Below are 15,510 nucleotides of genomic sequence, written 5' to 3'. Positions count from 1 at the left end.
CACACCCCATGATAACAATAAACACTCAATAAGCATGAAAATACATGAAGAAAAAGCAAAAATAAAAAGTACTGTATGCATGAGATGCCAGCAGCTTTGAGAGAAATTGAAATCAGGATATTCATGAAGTCAAAAATTTCCAGCCAAGAGCCAGAATCAAAAAGTCCAATAGTTAAGCAAATAATGTTAAGGATGTTTTTCAAGAACTTTAGTTAGGAAAATAGTTTGAAAGTGTTTGATACACAAAACATAAACATGACCACATATCCAGATGCAAAATCATAAGTTGTAGAGAAAAAGCAGGGCAAAACCATTCCTAACCAAGAATCCAAAAATATTTTTTTTTTTCTGTTGAATCCAATCAAGGACAACTAGGATGTACATGGTGTGACTTTTATACTCTTGACCTGGAAATGTTACGTGTTGCATACTTCCAGTTGACCTTGCCTAGCAACAATATAGCAACCATCCACAAATTCTCCTCAAGATGATGGCAACCATATGAAAAACAAAATGGCAATGCAGGAGAACACTACTTATTTTCAGCATTATTAAAAATCAAGCACCAAAATAAAGGTCACCATGAGATTACTTCATATCTAAAACCCATAAAAAAAGGAGATCAAGGAGGATTTATAAAAAAAAAAAAATCAAAAACAGAAAGGCTGTTCATGACAACAGTGTTGTAACCAAAGTTTCATTGCACTGTTTCAATTTCTGCACTTTATGCATTTGTATAGGTTATACTTTAAAGTATTTTAACGTTATGACAATATCACCTTTTTTGTCGCCATTTTGTGTTTGTCTTTCATGGATACCTCCATATTATTTGTGATTTTTATGCTCGTTACCAGTCATGTGTCATGGAAATCATGTGACATGTCACATTATCATATTCCTCTTACTTAAAATGCAATACATGTTATGCTTATTTTGCATGTTTTCTCTATATGGCAGTTTGATTGATCATGCTCTGCTATAGCAGACCCAGGATGGGTTCTGATAAGTTGCATATTTTTGCTGTTGTAGACTTCAGATTGATGTAAAACTTAAAAACTGGAGAGATTTATGAGCAAAGTAGTTCTAATCAGCCTTTAAATTAAAACTGAAATTATTATTTTTCATTTAAACTAAAGATAATTAAGTTGGGAGATAAAAGAATAAGTACTGAATCGTCTTCTGTGCTAGTCTCTCAGTGAAAGCAGTGGTTAACTTGGAAAAACAACAGCTAAAGCTGTAATAAAGGATAACGTTGGAAGCTTAAACTACTACTATGTCAATCAGCTGGCAGAATGAGATATACCCTAAAACAAAGAGCATATCCTTTACCAGTCCAGTTTGGTGGTTATTACAACCTGCCACCATCCAAGGAAAAGCTGACTTAATAATGAAGGGTAGTACTAGCTGCAAAATACTATACTGTCAAGTCAGTAGCTAGAATAAGAAAAAAAGGAGAATTCTGCAATTCTATAGGGTTATTGCATTTTTACACAATTGTACCTGGCTTCTAGTGTAATAGGCTTCAATTTACACTGCACAGAATTTAAGACAGTTTAGTGTTAGTGTTTGTCTTAATCAGGAACTAAATGCTCTTTCAAGAGAGACATCTATATCCTTCTCAAAGTTGATATCTTCATAGTTATTTATGGAACATTCACTAGAGGAAAACCTGAACATAATAGACATTCTTGGTTGGCAGCATCCTTTAATATAGTTATTGCCTTTTTAATTCAGTGTTCTTTTCTTGGTAACCTTTGGGATATCTTATGTTTATGCCTTTTAAACTGAATATTCTAAATGTTATCTTTTATGCTTACATATTTTCTTCTGAAAGACTTCTTATAGTTTATTACTCATTTTATCAAGCTCCTTTTACATCAGGTACTGATAACTGTTTTCCAAGCATTTCTTGGAAGGCCAAACTAAAAAGGTATGTGTGAATCCTGTATAGCTGTTTACACAAAAGTAAAATACAAAAAATGACATATTTTCATTACCTGTATATTGTGAAAGCATTATTGGTGGTCCTTCTGAATTGCCATATACTGCATGAATGCTGACAGTATAGTCGGTCTCAGGGCGCAAACCATCAATGTGGTAGTTCAGAACACTGTTGTCTAAGTACTGGCTCTCAATTGTTTTGTCATCTGCATTAAAAAAACAGTTTTACAACAAACATATTAAAATATTATACACGTTGTATTTTATATATTTTATTTTATTATATATATGTATATGTAGCTAGAGACCCACAAATTAGTAATGTATCATAAAATAGTTTTTTATTCCTAAGTTTTCGACAACCTACAAGGTGTCATCATCAGAGGAAAATAATTTGAAATAGAGGAATCAAATGCAATATATAGCAAGTGAAAGGTGGGGGTGGAGGGGGAGTTTGTAAAGGGAGGTGGATTAATAAGATGAGGTTCAGAAGGTGGTTTTTTTTATTATTTCTACTATTATGTTCTACTTTTTAAGACTGCATGTGCTGGGTTCAAGTCCAAGTGTCTGTTAATGCCATTCTCATTAGAGAGCCAGGATTCAGCCAGCTCTCTGACACTCTTAGTATTGGCCCTGAATTTAACTTTCACAGTGTCCCAGTTAAACATGTGTCCAGTGGAACTTGTATGTGTGTAAATCAGAGACTGTGGGTCTTTCCTTCTGATGTCATTGTAATGTTCCTGTATACATGTGATGAGTCTTTTAGATGTCTGTCCCACATATACCGCTGGGCATGCACTGCATGGAATGTTGTAAACTGTTCTTGTCTCTGGTCGACTTTTTGCTTTTGGCATAGAAAAGGACCGTCCGATACGTGACTCATTTTATCCTTTTGTGGGTCTCTAGCTACAGATATGCAAACCGTATCACAACAAGTCATGGGATCTGTTTGAAATGGATGAAACAGGGAAGGAAAAGACTGTTACACCATCCTTAACTAAGACCTTTAAAACAAGAGGACAAATTACTCACTGAACAATAACGGTAGTTCCAGCCCTGCAATGCTGGCTGGCTGGCTTCCACTCTAGGAACTATAAAGGAGGACATGTGACCAGGAACTGGTCATCACTTCTGACCCTGATCTTTATGAGGACACTGACTTCAAGGAGCAAGCAGTTACTCAAGAAAACTGTAATGGACTCATCTTTTTTGTTCAATGAAGGGTCTTTCTGGAGCTGAATCTGACTGACAATCAAACTGGGTGCTGATCCCAAATAGCTGATTCTCTCTCACTAAACCTAGAGTTTTACCTATAAAAAAATCTCTTGCTAACCTAAACTTTAAATTTAAACCTCTGGCAAATAATGTGTTCTAAAACTTTTGACCGATAGTATACAAAACATACACGTGAATGGCACAATATATCAATGCAAGCAACTGAATAAATAGTAGAATGCATAATTTGCAATAAATCTGTAGTCACCTGTCATCTTTTGTACCCTCATTCATCCAGGTATGTAAAAATAATTTGTAATATGTCACAAGCTATGCTGCAGATGTTGAAATACAACAAAGAAAATATATTTTCAAAAGTAGGTTTCCAGTTCATGGTTATTTTTTGTGATCAAATATTTGTTGACGTTTTATACAACATTAATAAGCAACAGAAATAATAACACCAACAGGTTTCTCACGAAATAAACAGTCAAAAGTTAACAATTGTATTGGCAGTAAAAACAATAAACATACTATCCCTCCCCACCCACCAACCCACAAAATTTTCCCACTTAAAAGGTAATACGAAAACCGCCTGAGCAAAGCTTAGAAGAGAAATGCAGCCCAAACACTAGATGCCATTGAGAAAGGATTTAAGAAGTAGGAAGTAGGAGAACAACAGTAACCACTAGCCATCCGGCTCCTCAGAATTTCAACTAGGGCAGTGTTTCTCAACCACTGGGTCACGATCCACTTTTGATTTGTGAGCTACCAGCACTGGGTCATGGGTTGCTGTTGTTGAGTGTCCTATTGATTTGAGTCGGATCACCTAAGTGATCAACAGTAGTGCGTTATTATCCCCAGCTGTATCTTGCAAACATTTAATTAAAGGGTATCCTGCTCACGCTCTTACTTTAGCACTCCACCTACTTTAGGGTCATCAATACACTAAAGCGGGTGACTCATTGATCAATGCCACTGACAGTTCTAGGAGGGTAAGACTGAAACAATTCAGGGATATGAATGTACTCTATCCTGGAAGAATCAAAGCAGGAATTGACTTGGATAGGGTGCCAGCCTATCTTAGGGCCCTCTTACACACTTACGCTCACTGAGGTCCAATTTACAATTGCTAATTGATCTGCAACATCCAATGGGAGGAACACTGGAGGAACTCAAGAAAATGCAAATACAGTAGATATGGAGAAATGTGCAAACTCAACACACAGTGACTTGGTGTAGAATTAAAAAAGCAGTGGCAATAACAACTTAGAAAATTCCATTTAGAATAGAGCTCATATGGTTACATGTATTTGAAGCTTTGTCATACATTATAGTGTACATGTGGCACTAATGGTATTTTTTTCTAATCTGGCAGCCTCTGTAGCTCACTGCAAAGTCACCAGAAACAAATTAATACCTATATTCTTAAAACCAAAACTGTGTCTATCTGGGAACACCATCTCATGCATCTGCATTGAAACAAGCGGGTTCAGTTAATGATTGACTGAATTCATCAACGAATAAATCAATGAATGCATTTCTTTCTTAAAAGATGTCATGAATAACTGTATTAACTGGAAAATTATTTATATAAATGCAGTTCACTTTGATAACAGCTGAACAGATTCACATTAACATGCCAGAAAAATATAATGAAGGCTACTTCTTACTTTCATTTTTGTCATCTTACATCTGGGATTTATATCAAGTGAATAGTCAGATGGTTTAATATGCGTATTAGCATCTCTGATGAAGTAAACAAATGTATATGCTTTTTTATTAAGTTCAAAAAATTAGCAATGTCAATGTCAACACTTACCTGTTGATGGATGCCAAGATATTTTATATTCAGTTGCTCCAACAATAGCACTCCATGCTACATCAATTGAAGTGCTTGTATAAGACGTAATCTTGAAGTTGGAGACGTATCCAAGAGGAGCTAAAAATAAACATTTTCATTAGAGAAACTGCCGAAAAACATTCTTTATCTAATCCTACAGACACCAGGTGCCCTGTGTAAGATTATGCCCATCAACCTAACTCATACATGGTATCAACCTAATAAAATACCAAATTATATTGACATTGCGTCAATTGACCATGTAAAGTAAATTAATGAGAATTCAGGGAACAAAATTGCTCTCATTGTAAATAGTTATATTGCTTTTGTCACACACGTGCGCATGGGAGGCAGCTATAGGGCTTGAGTAAGGGCAATTCCAAATCAGACCAGGATGTGGCAGAGTGCACTGACTCTTTTTCTCCCTTTCCTGCAGACCATTCACGGGAGATTTCACCTGGCCCTCTTGACGTCACTTCCGGGTCCGAGCCTATGGAAGAAGACCTTGCCGGCTCCGGCCCCTGTGATGTCGCGTCTGGGCTCAAGCCAATGGTTGAAGACCCTCATGAGCCCGATCCCTTTGACCTCACTTCCTGTTTTCCCCTTTAAAAGCCTCCACCTTTTCCCTATTCCCTCAGTTCTGTTTTGGACTCGGTTTTGTGCACAGCAGTGCTATCATTTAAACCTCAATTTGCAGCCAGAAAACCAAATATACGGGTGGCTGCCTCAAACTTTGCTATGGCTCTTTGTGGAGTTTGTGACACTATAAACATAGCAACCAGCAAAAACATACAAATTGTAGACAGAGGTCTATATCTACTGTATTTACTTGGAATTAAAACTTAAAATCATAATACAATACAATGGTCAATTCTTTATGAAGTATATCAAAATTAGGAATATTTCTTTTTATGTTATGTTTTCATTTTTCTGCAGCTGCAATGGCCAAGGCACTGCAAATTAAGACACAATTATAGTGATATTTTGATTATGCAATATCTGATGATGATAATAATAATACTAATGATAATAATGATAATGATAATAATAATAATAATAATAATAATAATAATAATAATAACAACAGTAGAATATTAATGACAGGAAAATATTTTACTTACATGTTCTAACTGTTGCTGTGATTCCAGGTCCAACAATAGATCCAAACAACACATACAAGGAAAGGACATACTCAGTGTCATAAACAAGATTGCGCAGGTGATAGTTTGTGGTGGAGCTATTGAGAGCTAGCTGTCGTGGGCGATCTTTACCAACAAACTCTTGAAAAGAAAAACAGAAAGATACCATATAGTATTGTAGACAATTAATACGATGTTTCATTATAGTCACCAGTCTAGCAACATCACTACATTGGTAGTCACTACTATGCATTTTGATTAGCACTTGCAAGTAGGAATTTCACCATACTCTGTGCATGTGACAATAAGGACCCTATAAGCTATCATTTTAATGATCTTGGAGACAACTTTTCAAATGAAACTATTACCCTGTGGCTCAGAGGCTGCCACAGAGGAAGACAAGCAGTGAGGTGATGACTGAATTTCAAAAAAATGTTTTTCTTTTTGCTTTTTTCCATCTTAAAATAACAAGAATGGGTTTTTTTTCAGTATGTTTGCAATCTGAAGAGATGGATCAATTCTCAGTATCACTCTTGACTTGAAAAATGAACATATTTGGTAAGTTTTAAAACTTTTGTTTTTACATTCAACAACAGTCCAGTTCACCTCCATTTTAAAACGCATCAACAGGCTAGGTATTTTTTTAAATCTATAAAACATGTTTCAGCATTTACTTATGTGGCAAATGAATATACAGTATACAATGATAGTTAAGAAATAACTTTGACTTGAAAAGTACCAAAATTATCCTTCAAACACTGTTGTTCATCTCTTAACATCTGTTTTCTCCTTCAATTTCTCCTCATAGGTCATACCTCAGTCCTGGAGTCACTGCGTTATCTGCTCTTCCACCTAGTTTAGTATCATCTCCAGACATATCCAGCTTGTCATTGATATTTTTACTCAGATAGTTTATACAAATTTAAAACAGCAGCAGGCCAAGGACCATTCTCTGATAGACTCCACTTTTTCTTTTACCTAATTCTGAAAGAAATCCTCTCACCATTACCATTTGTTCCCAGTATTTAAGCCAATTCTCTACTCATCTATGCATAGTGACTTGAATTCTCACTTTTAAATTGAATGCTAGCCACCAAAATGAAGATAATATCACATGCACCTCACTCATGTTTTGTTGATTATTTATACAATTCCAGCATATAAGTGAAATGCGAGCTATCCTGTATAATTCCATGTTTGACTCACAATTTCACAAATACACCTTTTCTTGCTGTGTGATGTTCATTATTTTCCTTAATAATTGCTTTGAGTAATTGATGCATGATAAGTTTACTGGCCTATAGTTACTTTGATCAGGCCAACCCCACTTTACATACAATGGGATAATACCTTTTGGCTTCCAGCACATAAGAAGTTCCCTTGTATGAAGTGATTTTCAAAAATAAATAAATAAATGTCAAGGGTTTACAGATGCACTCAATGTTATCTGGTCCTAGTGATTTGTTAAATTTTAGCCCTTTAAATCTAAGCAGCATTTCTCTCTCTACTATTTTCAATGTACCTCCTTAGTAGTTTCTGTTACATTAGGGAGTTCTGTAAACTTATAAACACACACAAAAATAAAGCATTTGCTATCTTAGTCTCTCTATATTTTAATTCAGTTACCATATGCCTTCCTCCTCCTCCTCCATGACCATCCCTTTACTACTTTCTCCTTTTTACCAATATTTCTTGCTGCCATTTAGCTTTTCTAATATCTTTTTCAACTGTTGCTTTTAGGCTCTTAGAAGCCATACATTTTGTGCAGAATGTTTCTATGAAAAACTACAACAATAATTTGACATTTTCTTAATTATTATAAACTCCCAAGCACAAGAAGATTTCTCCAGCCTTATATGAGACAATATTCTTCTTCTTTCACCAGTATATACTGTAATGTATTTGCTATTGTGCCCTTTGCTATCTGACTTCATAAAAGAAAGAATTTGAACAAATACTATATCTCTCTATGCTGATAACGGGGCACTCTTTATCACAGCTCTGAACTCATCATTGCCACTAGAAATAACTGTTGGAAAAAACTTTTGGAATCTCTGAGTTCAAAAGTAATTTGAAAAAGTGTGTATTTCTGTCAGTAAACTGTCTTAAATGTGAAACTAAACTAGATCAGTTGTCATTGATTATCTTTAATTTGTATCATTACACCACATTGAATGAATTTATATCAGATTTAGCAGGGGTGGCATCCTAACAGTGTCAGGATTCCATTAGCTCTTTGCTTATTTGTGTTGCTAACAGATTCCATAATAAACTTGAGTCACAGTCTAACATTTACAGCTCAGTTTGTTTATTGGCAGGAGATACAATTATGAACACAAAATTACTGACAACCACAACCCTTTTCTAGGTAAACATGGAATTGCCCATGTATGCTCCACCAGTGTTTGCTGATACTAAACATATAATAACTTGCAAAGTTATGACCTTAAAACTTGCACATATTAGTTGGCTGCTGTCTTTTCTGATATATTTAAACTTTCCTTTCTCCAGTCCGTTGTTCCTCCCTGCTATAAGAAAATCACATTTATATTAGTGTCTCAGAAATACAGGGTTGCTAGCCTCAATGATTATGAATCAGTGTCAGTTACATCAGTCATAATGAAGTGCTTTTAAAGGCTGTTAATGGCACACATTAAGTCTAGTATCCCTGCTAAGTGAGACTCATTTACATTTACTTATTGCTGTAATAGATCCACAAAGGATACCATTTTCCTTGTTTTACAGACTGCTTTGTCTCACTTACACAATAAAATACTAATGTCAAATTACTTTTCATAGAATACAGCTAAACATTCAACACTACAATTTCCTCATAATATGCATCTCTACTACCATAAGACAAAAAGGAAAAATAATGAATAAATGCCAGAGAGAAGAGCTAGCTGTTCAGTTGGGTATCAGCGCAGCTGCCTTTTAAAACATAAACTTCCCCGCTACATAATGAAGCAGGCAAATAGAGATCAGGAGATGGATCATAAGCAGGCGTCAAAAGCAGACAATCAAGGTAACCAGGCACAGTTACCAAAAATGCTAGGCAAAATTCATAGCCAAAAAATTGTGTTAGAATTTTTAAACTAAAGATCACTACAAGAGTCAAACATGCTTGAAACTACTGAATTGCACTGAGGACATCATGTGACAACTGGCACCATATCCTTGTAACAGCTACTGAAAATGGTGGTGACCACACATAAACCATAGGTGTTGTGGCAAAATAAACACATAACAATAATACTTACTGACACATGGCGTCAAATATCCTTGAAGCAATATTTATACAGAGCAAAAAAAATTTTTTGTCTGAGTCATAACATAACTCTCCTCCAAACATATGTTCTGGTTTTATTGGGTATCGAAAATGAAATGACCATAATAGCCTAGAAGCATGAAAATCTGAAAAAGGATAAAATATCGTGGGGGTCAGACCCGGCCAGGACGCCTAGAAGGACTGGGTCATGGCATATTCATCCTCCGGGCCACGAGGGGGCAACAGCCCTGGAGTAGAAGAGGCTCACAGAAGGGGAGCAGGGAGGCTCAAGACCGTTGGGGCCTCTGGTCACCGCCAAGGGGCGCCCCGAGCCTCATGGAGCCCGGGACTTATTCACTTCTGCCACATCCATGGAGGACGATCCTTCCAGGTTCACCCGGAGTGCTTCCGGGTGCTCTCTTGATGCTTCCGCCACACCAGGATGTGACGTCAGGTAGAACACCTGGAGCTCATCCGGGTGATGATAAAGAGGGCCGCCTCCCTCCTGTCAGTGAGCTGGAGTTGGGAGCAGGAGCAGGACGAAGCTTCTGGAGAGAGGAGACAGGTGGCCCAGGGACGAGGAGAGAGAAGGCCCAGGAAAAAGGTGACTGGGGCTGAAGACACATTGTTGTTGTGCAGGACTGAGTTGTGTTGTGTGGAGAAGAAAATAAAAGCATGAGTTTGATAAAGATGCGGTGTCGGTCTGATGGTGTCCGGGAAAATATCACTATATATATATATATATATACACATACATATATATATATATATATATATATATATACACAGTATATATAAAATGAGGGATCTTTCATGGACACCTAATACCACAGCACTGCTGAAGAATGCAAACCAATGGCTGTTTTTCTTAAGAATGTTGAAGAAAGCTGGCGTCCTTTGACTGGTGCTGCTGACCTATTACCGTTGCACCCCACACAGTATTTTACCCCACTTTATTTGTGTGTGGTATCTCAGCTGCACAACTGCTAATCAGAAAGCTCTACTGCAGGTTGTGTTGAGAGAACAGAGGATTGTCCTGGATCAGCTTCCAGCCCTGGAGGACATTAATAGCACACGTTGCCTCAGGAAAGCCACCAATATCTGCATGAATTGCACTCACCCATGCCACAGTGTATTCTGGCAAACACTACAGGGCCTTTCATGCACAGACCTTGATGGTCAGAGACAGTTTCATCCCAAGACCTATAAACGCACTCAATCAGTCCATCAAATACTCCCAGTAGGGCACTTTGCACTATATGCATATGTACATTGTACCTATGTTTTCATATTTTATATCTGTATTGCTGCGGTAGGCTGGCGCCCTGCCCGGGGTTTGTTTCCTGCCTTGCACCCTGTGTTGGCTGGGATTGGCTCCAGCAGACCCCCGTGACCCTGTAGTTAGTTAATTCAATGCAATTCATTAGGTCAGCAAAAACTTTGGCCTGAAAGCCTTTCTTTTTGCCTTAGCTTTTTAAGCCTTTTATTTTATTTACTCTGTTACTTATACTATTTATACTATTTGTTTGATCTGTTTTGGTGTATTTATTGTATCTATATACGTATTTGTGTATTTATGGAAGCTGCACATCACATTGGTCAACTTCTGTTGTTTTAAATGTCCTCTAAAAATAAAATTTACCTGACTTGACTTACTCGGATAATGGCACCAGTTTACCAGTCTGTTTACCTGGACCTAGTTGGTATATGACCATTACACATTTATGAAGACAATAAAAATTTAAACAGGGTGGCAATTAAAAATGTAATCTTGTTCACATCTCCTTGAAAAAGACTTTTTTTTCAGACTATGGTTGGTGTCTTTTTAATGTATTGTTAAATAACATTGTTATTGAGTTCATCTGTAATCTTTACTCCTCAATATATATTTTCAAGTTAACTTTATTATCCATGTGTGACAGTGTACGTTTTGTACTAAAAGGTTTCAGGGTAGTTGGTAGCCCTGTGCTGGCTGGGATTGGCTCCAGCAGACCCACATGACCCTGTATTAGGATATAGCGGGTTGGATAATGGATGGATGGATGGTCGTATGAATAATAACACATTCAACTTCTGAACTTGAATATGACATTTAGTCATTTGGTTCAATTCTTTTATACAATACCTGTGCTTTGGATCGGCACTCCTACTACAGCTCCATCGTTAACTGCCATACCCAGTCAAGTCACAGGAGACCTCTGTTAGCTCAAGTGACTAATCTGATTTCTGAGTGTGAGGGTGTCTCTTCTTGATTTGTTCCATTTGAGCCCTGCTACATATATATATATATATATATATATATATATATATATATATATATATATATATATATATATGCACTTTTAAGTTAATTTAATACTGGAAATTTTATTGTGAATTATTATTCACCACACACAGTATAATCTTTGAATGGCACTGAGGTTGCTAGTTTTTGTTCCAATTTATTTGTTTAATTACTCATTTTGATTGGTTTTGTAAGGAATTAAGAAACATGTCTTTTGGAATAGGTATTATTACACTATCATTAGTTAAGAGTCTTCAGTCAGTCAGTCATTTTCCAACCCGCTATATCCTAACTACAGGGTCACAGGGGTTTGCTGGAGCCAATAACAGTTGGCACAGGGCACAAAGCAGGAACAAACCCCAGGCAGGGTGCCAGCCTACACACACACACCAAGCACACACTAGGGACAATTCAGAATCGCCAATGCACCTAACCTGCATGTTTTTGGACTGTGGGAGGAAACTGGACCACCAGGAGGAAACCCACATGGACGCAGGGAGAACATGCAAACGCCACGCAGGGAGGACCTGGGAAGCGAATCCAGGTCTCCTAACTGCGAGACAGCAGCGCTACCACTGCACCACCATGCCGCCCCTAAGAGTCTTCATTTATTTTTATTTGTTTTAATTTTCAGCTGCTTTCTTTAACATTCTTATCAAATAAATCTTCAGATGCTCACTGACACATCTCCAGGAATATCTGACACACTTGTCCACATGACCACAAACTGAGGCCTGAGTAGTAATGTCTCCAACAGATCAGTCATTAAGGCCCACTTCTATCCCAATGCCTTTTCAACAGCTACTGTTTGGTAAACATGTCTATTTTGTGACCTGTACACTCTCCATTAAATGTTCTGTTTGTTTTTAAAATATATATGATATATGATATAGAAATATATTAAAAAATATATCCATTTCTACGTTTATAATGTATAAGTGTTTAGTAGATTTACTTCTTTGTTAAGCAAACCTCTTGTTGTACAATTTCCATTTCTAACATGGTTAAATTGTATAATATAATAAATACAAGAAAGGGAAGAGCACACTCTTTTTACTTAGGAGACTGTGTTCCTTTAATGTGGGAAGTGACACCCTTCACATCTTCTACAACTCTGTGATGACCAGTGCAATTTTCTACACTGTAGTGTGCTGGGCTGGTAACATCACTTCAATAGAGTTCCACCGAATCAAAAGGCTAATTAAAAAGGCAGGCTCAGTTATAGAATGCATCTTGGAGCCCCTGGAGGTAATAATGGAGAAGAGAATTAAAGCAATATTGAGTGGCATTATGAACAATTCTGCATATTCTCTCTACAACACACTAATGCTAAGGACTTTAAAGCAATGAATTATTCAGCAGAAATATGTTCGGAAACACTAATGGGGCTCCTTTATACCAATAGCAATATGTCTGCATAATGCCTCACTGTGACTGTGACTGCCAAGTCAGAACTTTTCTTTTTTTAATTTTCTTCTTTGTTCAGACCAAAGTGTGTGTGCATATTTATTTATTTATTCATTCACTTATCTACCTATTTATGTATTTATTCATTTGAACAGCTTCTGTAAAGAGACAAATTTCCAACTCTGAACAAATAAAGTTCTATCTATCTATCTATCTATCTATCTATCTATCTATCTATCTATCTATCTATCTATCTATCTATCTATCTATCTATCTATCTATCTATCTATCTATCTATCTATCTATCTATCATCTTTTTGAAAGAAAGGAAAATATGGCTTATCACTGAAAAAAATGTCTAAAAGTTATATGAGAAATACTCCTTTATTTCCATTTCTCTTCTTCTAGTTTTTAGTGAAATAAAATAAAAATTGGATAAGTGACATTTATAACAGTTAACCATATAAAAATCATATAAACCATTTCTTTATTTTAGGAATAAGCCAAACACATCTTGACAAAACATCAAACATCTTTTCTCTCTCTTTAATAGGCCACTGTGAAACATATTTAAAAAAATAAGAATATTAAAGTAGTCTTTAACAGCTCTATTTTTTAGGGGATGAGTCATTCTAATCGTAGGCAGGAAAATCTGTATTCTAATTTAGAGGTGGACAGTTTAGGAAATCTATAGCGCATATTAATTTGCATTTATATTTCTTTAATGACAAAGTAATGTCATTCTGACATCATCAGACACTGTGCTGAAATGTCATCATTTAGCCATTGTGAGATAAGATGCCAAGAAATACTGCATCCAATTACAACGGAGCTTAATATATTTTTTGTTCTTTATCATGCTTTTACAGTTAATAAAGAAGCATCACTGATAAAGAACATTGCTAGTACTGTTGAAAAAAAAATTCATTATCTATTTCTTTGGCATGTCACAAAGCAAGTAACAGGTAAAAGGTTATAAATCTACCTTTTACTTCTTACTTGCTCTGTAAGCTGATATGTCTCTACAGATGCTGCACCCTCATTATGTTTAAAAAAAAATTAACAGCTGTAGCATTTAGTGAAAGACAAGCTCTTCAATTGGTAATTCTGGACAGAAGCTGGTTAGTGGGCCTGAACCCATATATCACAAACACGTTTAAGACATTCTTTTTATATAGAACTATTTGAGCACTGTACAACATCAAGGCATAAAGTATGTCTCATCTTGTCTCATCTTCTCCATTGATTTTCATGGTGTGTTTATTCAGATGTACAATCCTGCATTGGACAATGCAAAGTCCATCCATCTATCCTTTTTCTAACCCATTTGGTCCAGTTCAGGGTTGTTAGGACAGGAGTCTATTATAGAAGCATTAAATGCAAACCACAAGCCAACCTTGAATCAGGCCACAGTAGAATGGAAAATAGGATATTTATTGGGATCATCTCCCACCTACACACCAAAGGTTTATGCCCCAGCCCCCTAAATAAACATCAAAAAGCTGAACGGACAAATGTGCTTGAGCTGACCAGAGACAGAGACATGACACATAACAGATCCTGAAAAAAGGCGTTAAGAAACAAATTAAAGAGGAAAGGTCAAGCGCAGGGCTGGATTTTCCTATAGGCTAACTAAGCTTCAGCCTAGGGCCTCAAGATCAAGAGGGGCCTACATTCAAATTGTTAGCAAAATTTTATTATCTCTCATGTAATTTACAAACTTAAAAATGGAAGGTGAAAGGGCCTCATAAGTGGAATAGCCTAGGGCCTCTTTTCATATAAATCCGGCCCTGGTCAAGTGTCATAATAAGGGATGCAACACTGGAAAAATGTCATCTGACTCTGAACCAATTTCACCATAGATTTCTATCGTGGAATTTTGGGGCTTTATGACTCTGTGCCATGGAGAGTTCAAGTAGAAGTAAACTGTAGAAAGAAAATTTATAATGAGTGAAAGGAAGAGAACCTGCAGGTTTTCGCGAGAGGCAATTACAGATCTTGCAACAATACTTCCAAGTGATTATGGCCACTGCTAGTAAGAAATCAGGGAGAGAAAGGGGACAAATCCAAAAGAAGGACTATTTGAGGCAGAAGAGATATACTGGAAGAGAGAATGAAGGATAGGAATCTATTGACAGACACTAGAAAGCCTTCACTGGAAAGAGAATCCCAGAATGAATACAAAATATGCCTTGGGCATTCAGCAGACAAAGATGGCAGTAAGGATCTATAGCTTGACACATAGCGTAACACTCAATGTACAGTAGGATCATTAGGTAAAGAAACTCTGAAACGTTTATCTTAAGGAATTATACAATCTTTAAACTCACATAAAACATCACCTTATGAGAAGGATTTAGAAGTCATAGTGGACTCTAAGCTATCGACTTCCCGCCAGTGTTCAGAAGCCATT

The 15,510-nt window shown here is 36.5% G+C and overlaps 1 protein-coding gene across 1 annotated transcript in view; it reads right to left on the bottom strand.

The window, feature by feature from the left end:
* Positions 1–15,510, bottom strand: part of col7a1l (collagen type VII alpha 1-like) — a 548,766-nt gene that overhangs the window by 346,547 nt on the left and 186,709 nt on the right. Inside the window, exons 14-16 of the mRNA XM_051929632.1 lie at positions 6,121–6,279; positions 4,979–5,098; positions 1,998–2,147 (exon numbers count right to left, since the gene is read on the bottom strand). Of these exons, the coding sequence (XP_051785592.1) occupies positions 1,998–2,147; positions 4,979–5,098; positions 6,121–6,279 (429 nt within the window). The remainder of the gene's footprint in view (positions 1–1,997; positions 2,148–4,978; positions 5,099–6,120; positions 6,280–15,510) is intronic.

Source organism: Erpetoichthys calabaricus, chromosome 1 (assembly GCF_900747795.2).
Source record: "Erpetoichthys calabaricus chromosome 1, fErpCal1.3, whole genome shotgun sequence".
NCBI lineage: Eukaryota > Metazoa > Chordata > Cladistia > Polypteriformes > Polypteridae > Erpetoichthys > Erpetoichthys calabaricus.
The sequence above is the reverse complement of the archived record's forward strand: the minus strand, read 5'-3'. Positions and strand labels throughout refer to the sequence as shown.